The sequence below is a fragment of the Syngnathoides biaculeatus genome, chromosome 23, assembly GCF_019802595.1.
Source record: "Syngnathoides biaculeatus isolate LvHL_M chromosome 23, ASM1980259v1, whole genome shotgun sequence".
NCBI classification, from domain to species: Eukaryota; Metazoa; Chordata; class Actinopteri; order Syngnathiformes; family Syngnathidae; genus Syngnathoides; species Syngnathoides biaculeatus.
The window spans coordinates 15,893,366-15,903,541 of NC_084662.1; the positions used below are offsets into that span (position 1 = coordinate 15,893,366).

The 10,176-nt window shown below is 44.9% G+C and overlaps 1 protein-coding gene across 1 annotated transcript; it reads right to left on the reverse strand.

Annotated features, from left to right (window-relative positions):
- Positions 1-453: 453 nt before the first annotated feature.
- On the reverse strand, positions 454-10,096 carry gnpat2 (glyceronephosphate O-acyltransferase 2). Its single transcript, XM_061813096.1, has 16 exons — positions 9,909-10,096; positions 8,903-9,115; positions 8,500-8,676; positions 8,299-8,428; positions 7,804-7,931; positions 7,637-7,712; positions 7,331-7,482; positions 7,123-7,241; positions 5,632-5,864; positions 3,137-3,400; positions 2,993-3,072; positions 1,600-1,743; positions 1,320-1,419; positions 1,160-1,253; positions 1,003-1,058; positions 454-833 (listed from the first exon to the last, which is right to left on the reverse strand). The coding sequence occupies exons 1-16, from the start codon at positions 9,918-9,920 to the stop codon at positions 781-783; spliced, it is 2,031 nt and encodes a 676-aa protein (XP_061669080.1). The 5' UTR covers positions 9,921-10,096; the 3' UTR covers positions 454-780.
- Between the last annotated feature and the right edge of the window lie 80 nt (positions 10,097-10,176).

Consider the following 10,176-nt stretch of genomic DNA (forward strand, 5'->3'; position numbering starts at 1 on the left):
GTTGTTTCTCATGATAGTCTCATAAAAAAAAAAATTCTTGTTCATTTAAATGCCTGCAACGACTAAAGGTGTATTACTTGAAGACAAAGAATCGGATTAAATATAATTCCAAAATACTTTATATGCACATAAGTATAATACGTGAGATTTTTTTTGTGCATGGTATACTGTATATGACAAAAAAATATATAATTTGAATCTCATCGTAAAACTACTTTAAAAGGGTTTTTTAATATACTATCTAATATGTATTATAAAATACTGTTTTGTGAATCTTATGGTTAAATAATTTTATAATTGTATGCTAAACCGTGAGTTTAGCAAAAGATGTAATGTTACCAGAATACATTTTTAATGTTACAAGACAATGTCATCATTTTGGAAGGGATCAAATTTGTAAATTTACAAGAATAAAGCGGTAGCTCAAGAAAGAATATTCCAACTTTGGATTCTCAAAACATCTTTAGAGCCTTTATTCTAGTGACGTTAGCATGATATTCACAGTTGTAGGATTACAACTTTATTCAGCTGCAATTCCATAATTTTTTATGATTCATCTTCAGTGTTGCCTTAACACTCCTGCATACAAAGTACAGCAAAGGTACAGTACAAATGTAATTAATACTGCCTTGATTACAATGATGAGAACTGATGTCTTCAGATTTCTTCCTATGTTGAAAAAAGGGTAGGATGAAAAACAAATTGAAGGAGGAAGAGGTCAAGTGAAGGTGAGCGCGTGAACGTGGTCTGGTGCTGGGGCTGGACCCGTACCAAGGAAGACTAAAGTCTTGCGTCAGGTTCAGTCTGGAGCAACTGGGGGCGGATTTGTCCAGCTAGAGACGAGAAGTACACTTACAGTAAGTGATTACGAGCCAAACACCGATCAACACAACTACAGTTAACCCCTGTGACGACACCACCCTATTCCTCTCTGCTCACCATGCATACCACAACCCTCACTCTCCAAAATCCGTTTTATTAAACTAAACAATTCATTCTTACAGAGAGTGCGTTCAATTCTTCTCACGGCGTCTTGATCCACATGATACTCCTCTGACCTGTAAATGGCCAAATCAGACAACACGGTCAAGCAGGCTGTAGACAAAATGAGCTTAGAAGCCAAAGAGGTTTTTCCCCCCCGGCTAATCTCATTACTCACGCCTTCGGCTTTGTCACCGCCGCCAGCCTCCTCAGGGCCGACAGGACGTTCTTCTGGACGTCGGATGAGAGGGTCTCGTAGATGTGGAGATCACCTGCGGACCAGAGACCCAAGAGGAAGACTGGTTCTGCCAGGTGACGTTATGGGTTCTGCCCTGTACCTGAAATGATGAGCTTGGTCGCCAGACTCCTCACGGCGGGTAGGAAGTCTTTCTCCGTGATCACGCGAGTGTCCTGGTCACTGAGGAACCTCAACATGACCTGGTCGACAAACACGGCAAAGCTCATCACCAACTTGGGCCCAAAACTGAAAGCGTTCCCCCAACTCTAAAATAGGAACATTTGTCACGTTCCTCAAACTTCACAGGATCCATACTGCAAATCCTCGTATTCCCTCACTGTATAAACCAGGCTGGTATGATCAAAATATGATAAATGTACCAGGTAGGAGTCAATGAAAGGTTTCAGAAGTGCCCGTAGGAAGGACAACACCTCCACGCCTCCCTCGGAGAGCGTCACTTCCTGCGGGCCCGTGGCATCGAGGGCGCCGCACTTCCTCAGGAGGGAGCACGCCTCCTCAAAGTCCTGCAGACAGACCATTGCGGAGAATCGATGGAAATGCCCCATTTGCTAACACCTCGGAAGTTGGAATTCCCGTGGTGCCTCGGTTCTCGACCACAATCTGTTCCAGAAGGTGATTTGAGAACTGATTTGTTCGAAAACCGAAGCAACCGCCCCACGAGTTATGTGATTTCTGGGGGGGGTTTTTTCGAGGGTTCGTTCGAATTGACAATAACAAAGCGTAGGTGGGTCAACTGGTCTGGTTGTGCGCATTCAGTTATTTCCGGGTTTTTGTTGGGGGCGTTCGAGTGCCGATTTTCGTTTGAAAACAGGCAAAAAAATCTCTAAATTTTCATTTGAAAATTGATTTGTACGAAAACAGACGTTCTAAAACTGAGGTCCACTGTACATTTTTTGTGCCACCTGTGGAGTACAGTGGGGCACTGCCCCTTAGCTGCTTAAACCCATTACCTTATTAGAGACGGGACTTGTCAATTTTGATTTGATTCTTGCTTTCAAGAATCACCGTTTTGTCATAATCATAAATCTGTAATACAAGAAGTACATTTCTTTGCAATCTGGCCTAAATTTAGTCTCCATTCTAGAGAAATGCTCGCATCGGACTCGTGTTCTGTTTGATTTGATTTGATTTTCCTTGAAAGAAATAATGACTGGGCGGCACAGTGGATCAGCTGTAAAGCGTTGGACTCACAGTTCTGAAAACCCAGGTACAATCCCAGCCCTTCCCTGTGTGGAGTTTGCATGTTCTCTCCGTGCACTCCAGTTTCCTCCCACATGCCCAAAACATGCAACATTAATTGGACACTCTAAATTGCCCTTAGGTGTGATTGTCTCGATGTGCCCTGCAATTGGCTGGCAACCAGTTCATGGTGTACCCCGCCTCCTGCCTGTAGACAGCTGACATACGCTCCAGCACTCTGCAACCCTTGTGAGGATAAGCGGTCAAGAAAATGGATGGAAGGAAATAATGACTGCTGAAAATATGTAACAGAAAGAGAGACATTCCTGCTGAATATGGTGGGGCACTGCCCTAAACACAGTCCTTATTGGTGCAAGTAAATAATAGGATCGGACTTGTTTATTTTTAATTTTTTTAAGAATCACAGCTCTATACTCTACACAAAACATATAATAGGTAATGGAAAGAGGTCAAGTTCTCTTCTGGGGTAGGGCAGTGCCTCCAAGTGGGATATTCCATACGGGCCAGTTATAAGTAACATCTCAAAAACAACAGATGACGAAACGACTTTACCTCAGCAGTTTCACCAGGAATGAAGATGAATTCATTCCTGAAGACGTTCTGAAGGAAGCAAAAAGATGCAAAGACCTCATCTGCAATGACAGGGTCATCATTTTAGCTAACTACCCTGGTTAGCAGCCAATCCCTAACGCTCACCTTTACGGCTGCTCTGCGAGAGGTTCAAGGCCACGGCGAGGAGTGCCGGCCGGACAAAAAGGTGCACGGACTGGTTGCGGTACGACGCCATCATCAACATGGGCTCGGCCATCCTGACCACATCATCCTCTGCGCTGATTCGCTGCCGGCCTGCCACCTCTGCCTCTTCCTTCACGACCAGGAAGACGCGCCCCGCCTCGAGGCGAACCGAGGGGTAATGGAGGGCCACGGTCGCCGACATCACCTCCAAGTCGGGGATGTGTCCTGAAAGCGTGACAGGCTGAAACAACGTATCTACAGGTGGGCAAAGTCTTAGGGGCACTGCCCCACCACATACAGAACTTGGCCTCTTTCCACTCACCACAAATCATTCTTTTGCGCCAAAACTGGCAAAGAATTCATTAAATGCACGGATGCCTGTTTTTAAACATGCAGTCAAGAAAATAAGTATTTGAACACCCTGCTATATTGCAAGTTCTCCCACTCAGAAATCATGGAGGGGTCTGAAATTTTCATCGCAGGTGCATGTCCACTGTGAGAGAGACAATCTAAAAAGAAAAATCCAGAAATCACAATGTATGATTTTTTTAACGATTTATCTGCGTGATACAGTTGCAAATAAGTATTTGAACACGTGAGAAAGCCAATGTTAATATTTGGTACAGTAGCCTTTGTTTGCAATTACAGAGGTCAAACGTTTCCTGTAGTTGTTCACCAGGTTTCACTGCAGGAGGGATTTTGGCCCACTCCTCCACACAGATCTTCTCGAGATCAAGAGGTTCTCGCTGAGAAACACAAGAGTTTCTGCTCCCTCAAAAGATTTTCTATTTGGAGACTGGCTAGGCCACGCCAGAACCTTGATCTTCTTCTTACGGAGCCACTCCTTGGTTTTCCTGGCTGTGTGCTTCGGGTCATTGTCATGTTGAAAGACCCAGCCACGACCCATCTTCAATGCTCCGACTGAGGGAAAGAGGTTGTTCCCCAAAATCTCACAATACATGGCTGCGGTCATCCTCTCCTTAATACAGTCCAATGGTCCTGTCCCGTGTGCAGGAAAAACACCCCCAAAGCATGATGCTACCACCCCCATGCTTCACAGTAGGGATGGTGTTCTTGGGATGAAACTCATCATTCGTCTTCCTCCAAACACTGTTCGTGGAATTATGACCAAAAAGTTCCATTTTGGTCTCATCTGACCACAAAACCTCCCATGTCTCCTCTGTATCATCCAAAGGGTCAGTGGCAAACTTAAGACGGGCCTTGACATGTGCTGGTTTAAGCAGGGGAACCCTCTGTGCCATGCACGATTTCAAACCATGATGTCTTATTGTATTACCAACAGTCACCTTGGAAACGGTGGTCCCAGCTCTTTTCAGGTCATTGACCATGTCCTGTCATGTAGTCCTGGGCTGATTCCTCACCGTTCTAAGGATCATTGAGACCCCACGAGGTGATATCTTGCACGGCGCTCCACTCCGATTGAGATTGACCGTCATGTTTAGCTTCTTCCATTTTCTAATAATTGCCCCAACAGTGGACCTTTTTTCCACCAAGCTGCTTGGCAATTTCTCCGTAGCCCTTTCCAGCCGTGTGGAGTTGTACAATTTTGTCTCCGGTGTCTTTGGACAGCTCTTTGGTCTTGGCCAGGTTACAAGTTTGAGTCTTACTGATTGTATGGGGTGGGCAGGTGTCTTTATCCGGCTAACGACCTCACACACAGGATAATACATGGAGTGGAGGTGGACTTTTAAAGGTGGACTGACACCTGTTTGAGGGTCAGAATTCTAGCTGATAGACAGGTGTTCAAATACTGCAGCTGTATCACACAAATAGTTAAAAAAGTAATTCATTGGGATTTCTGGACTTTTCTTTTTCGATTATCTCTCTCACAGTAGACCTGCACCTACGATGAATATTTCAGACCACTCCATTATTTCAAGTGGGAAAACTTGAACTATAGCAGGGTGTTCAAATATTCATTTTCTTCAAACATAAATCATGAAAAATCAACTTCAGTACAGTAGGAAGGTATTTGTACTCGGTTACTTCCCACCAGTGACCTTATCTCCCACCTCATGAGACGCTTGAGTGGGGGGTCTTCTTAGGATGAACGCCGTAATCCCGACGAACATCCCCTAAGTGAGTGTGAACGTTTGTGCCAACTCACATTCGTCTAATCTGTCTGATCTCGCTCGAAGCTGAGCTGCTCACTTTTTTTTTTAACATTGGAGCATGGCGCATTAGTGGTTAGCACATATGACTTGCAGTTTCAGGGCGCATGGTTCGAATGTATGTCTCCGATTGCGGCTATAGTAATCAGTAATTGAATATTTTGCTGGGTTGGTTTTAATAAATGTGTTACAACTGTGTTGGAAGGTTAAAATTACTTTAAAAAAAAAACATTTAATATCGTCCCTAAAGATTTGTACTGATCATCGGCGTCCGTCGTACTGTATAATCTTTCTTTGAAATTCCAGTCGATCCTTCGGACTCACCGGGCCAGTTCAGCCGTGCCCCAAAGTCGAGCGCCAGCCTCTTGATCCAAAGCGTCTTCTCGGCGAGCCTCCGCCAAGGCAGGCCCGTTTGTGCCAGCAGCGAGGGCGGACACTGGAGCAGCAGGCAGGCCATGAGGGACCACAGGCTGGTGAAGGACCCCCGCTCTTGGAGCCGAACCGTCAGGTAAGCCACCCGGCTCACGTCGGCCCGCTTCGGCTCTGACGGAACTTCTCTGCGGATGTGTCAAAGAGAGAATTGTGAGTAAAAAAAAAAAAAAAACACGTGAAAAGAAGAGCGAGCATCTCGTATTGTCTGCGCCATGTGGAATCCTCGCGTTTCCAAGGTAACTACTTATTTATATTAATATTCTCACTTAAAATGAACTTATCAAGCAAAAATACAAGTGAGTTATTAGAGCTATTTAACTTTATGAGTTTACTTGAGTGCTATATTTAAAGACCGATGCGCTGGCTAATGAGCTAGCTGGCACACATTAGCCGGGTCAACGCGTTAATCGTACGCTTCGAAAAGAAAACAACTGTACTACGTAAATACGTCGTGTAATATTAACAAAGAAAATACAGTGGAACTTCACCTTCCTGAAAGTCAAAACAAACCGAACGGTGAACCAAAGCAGGATTTCCCATAGACAAGAATTAAAATCTAATTAAACTGTTACAGACACCCACAAATATTCACAAAAATACATTTTATAGAGAGTAACTATAGTTTTAAATAGCAAAAACAGTGAAAACTGTTTTGTGCTTGTTTATCGAGTGCGACTGTGAAATAAATAACCATGTGAGTCTGGCAAAACTCTTATTATCCTTTATGCTTTTATTTTAAAAGGTCCGACTTGTAGGTTTATTGCTTTGAGACTAGAAGAGTTTTCATATTTTACACGACTTAAGAAATGCTTTGGATCAAAATCCATCAACTCTGGGAAATAAAGGGTTGAGTCACGTGTATTTTTGTACTGAAACCAAACATATTACAAAAAAAATAGGGACGGAATCTAAACCATCAAATTGTACAAAAACAAAAGCGGCGATCTAAATGACCTTTTAAAAATACAATAGTAAAAATTGAGCTACAAAAGTAGCCATTTGCTGCCATCTTGTGGCACCTGCAGTATAAGTCATTCCTCAGCATTCTGAGTATTCCATCGATTATCCCATCAATTGTTTGAGTACTCATATAATCATATATTTTGCATTATTTTGCATTGTAACTAGATGTAAGGTGCAGTCCTTATTTGTATCCACTTGGGGTCACCACCCCCCTCTTTCGACTGCAGCGCCTGTGACTTTGAGTGTGTATAACTTTAAAAGGCGGGGCCAGGCCTAATGAATGAAGTGGGCGTCGGCGATCACAAGAGTAGAGTTGGCTAGCTGTTGACTGGCTTAACCGTAACCCAGTCTCCACATCGAGTTTGTTTCCTTATCGAGTAAATGAAATTATTCATAACGGGAAAGGAATTTGTGACTTACATGGATATGAGCGGCTCTACGTTCACTTGAAAAAGTTGTCTGGCCGACATGGGCCGACCGAAGTTGACGTACATGCAGCCGTAGTCCTCCTGTAGAACCCTGGCCGCCTTCAGCAGGCCCTGCGGACGAGAACCCGACCTCAGACGACCTTTTCTGCGCCTCGCCTGATGCGAGCAGCGCTAACGGGAACCCGGTGAACGTGACCCACCACGGTGCTCTCCTTGGGCTTGGGGATGCCCAGGAGCTCGCGGGCCAGCAGGTACTCTTCCAGAACCCGATCGTAGCTGAGGCTAATGGGAACCAAGGTGATGTCGGGCACCTCGCCTTTGAAGTATGGATCCAGCACCATGTGAAGCATACCTGCATTTTTAGTGTTAGCATTTTTCAGAGTTAGCGGCGATGAGGTAATGGTGGATGCCTTGGGGCAATCAGGGAAGTGCCCCACAAAACTGAATAGATGGCGCTAAAGTAAAAGCTCCTACTTATTGTGCAACATCGATTCAATACGACTCACCTAACTTGGGCGTCAAGGACTTTAGCGAGCGACTCCGGTAGCCTTCGATGTAAAATTCCACCGGAGCGAATCCCGTCTACGAAAAAAAAAAAAAAAAACTAAGTCAAATTTAGTACATTAGCGCACACTCGCTTGTGTGAACGTTTTCGCGAACACGTCTTAGCTACCCTGATGAGGCTTTTGACGTATTCCGACAGCACTCCACAGTACAGCCTGTTGGAGGCGATGTCGCGTCGGATGTAGAAAGCGCCGCAGCGACGCAGCATCTCGCCCATGAACTTCATCCCGGCCAAGGCTTACACGTCGCGAGAGGGAGAGAGCGGCCATTTTGCGTGAGGGGCAAATGAGGGAGTGCCCCAGAAGAGCCACGCGGTGAAAACAAAGTAGAACTGATTTACGTCTGCCGCGTTTCATTTGATTTTCGTTTTTTCTTAGAAAAAGTCCCAATTGCGATCCGTGTATGAATAGTGGAAGTGGGGCAGTACCCCAATAACGCCAGCAGATGGCACTGTGTTGAAAAAAAAAAGCTCGTTACTATGGTTTTCCAATTCGAATACAGCATAGTTAGTGATTGTGTCCTTAATACATGTACTTCGGGACAACTGGGACAGTTCCTAATGAACAAAAATAATAATCCTAAAAAAATAAATTGTGGCACTCACCCAATCCAGAGGCGATGACGGGTAGCGGGAGGTCGTAGGTGAACATGATGTAGGAGAGCACCAGGAAGTCCGTGTAGCTCCTGTGGTTGGGCAGCAGGACGACGGGAGCGTTCTCCGCAACCTCCCGAAGCTGACGGGTACAAAATCGTTCCAATAAAAGGCTACATAAATATCGGGAAATATGTATAACGCGGTAGTGACCGCTTGGAGGGCGTCCATGTTGACGTAGATGCTGCAGTAGATGCGCTTGAGCACTTTGCTGAGCATGAAGCCCATCAGGCGGACAAATCCCAGATGCAGGTTTTGGGACATCTCGTCCAAAATGGCAACCGCTCGCTCCCTCACTTCCTCCGGTGATGATTGGGTCTCCATGGCAACCTGAGGAAGATGCCATATTTCTGTATTTACAGTGGTTCGGCGCTTAGTTGAACTGGGGTGGGGGGGGGGGACAAAAATGAGAACACGCGCAAGGAGCTGCTGTAGGCCACAGCTCACACACCCACACTCAGACAGGTCACCACCTCTGACTTCCTGTGTAATTAAGCCACGCCCCTTAATGGCGTGCTATTTTTTTCAGTGCTGAATATTTTGGGCGCCGACCCACCTCCACAATGACGCGGTGGACATCTTGGGAGGCCAGCACGGCCGCCTTGAGTTGGCTGGCGGAGCAGGGCGTCGCCCCTCTGTAGGGGCGGGGCCTGAAGCTCCTGAGGGCGTGGCCTATGTCGCTGCCACGCTTCCTCTCCTCCAAAATGTCCACCATCGCCTCCTCCTCGTCGTCGTCCTCCTGCGCTCGTACTCGCGTGTACATGCAGCGCTGACAATAACCACAGAATCGTTCAAGTAGGGATTCACTCGTGACTAGAAAAAAGTGTCTATGTTAGCGAAAACGCGGCATACACGCAATATATTGATTTCTTTTCAAACAACCCCTCTCGGTGTCGCAAAAACTGTACATTTGTGGGAGAAAAATTGAGCATTGTTTCACACAAATGGCCCTTTAAGAAGATATGATTTTGTCAACATGATATTTTATTTAGATTACATATTACATTGGTGTATTACATTTTTTCCCAGGCAGAGACGAATAAAATTTCAAGGTCCACCATTTTAATGAAACGCTAGTTTTTCCATAACGTTATCCATTTGGCTATTACATTTGGCAGATATATCTAATTTAGGGTTATGAAAGAATTTCCTATTGGTTAATGTTGATTGCTTATTTACCTTAATAATTATAACAATATGATAAGTAGTGAGGATAAGTGGTACGGAAAATGGATAGTTATTTTCTACTATTACGTGTAATTGATATTTGAAAACTGAATTAAAAAAAATTTAATGACCAACAACAGTTTTATAGTTCGAAAATGTCTTAAATGAGACGATAAGCGTTCCGTTTTTATTGGTTTTTGGTAAATACGTTTGAGATTTTGTGGTGAATATTCGTGACAAATTCAGTCTTGATTTTTTTGCTGAATATTTTTAATGCACCGAGTTTCTGTAAAGTTCGTCAGCAAAGTTTAGCATCTTGAGGAAAAAGCAATGCTTTTCCGCAGAAGTAAGTGCTGAGGCGTCAAACGAAAAGTGCAGTGCTGTTTACTTCTTACCGTGTTGGCCATCTGTCGGCGACTTTCGACAAATCGAAGTCTCCCCCGGTTTGCGAATCTTGCCCGCGGGTTGTTGCGAAGCGCAACGTGGCCGAAATACTTTTGGAGGGGGGCCAGCGGGGAGACAAAATGCGGCGAATACCGGCGTGTAAATTGGGTGCCAGCGTTTCCGCATCCCGTGCAAGAGGGTCAAATTCTTCTTTCACTTTCGGTTTTGCATTTTTTTCATGTTCATACTTTCAGTTGAGAAATCCCCGCTCCACCTACC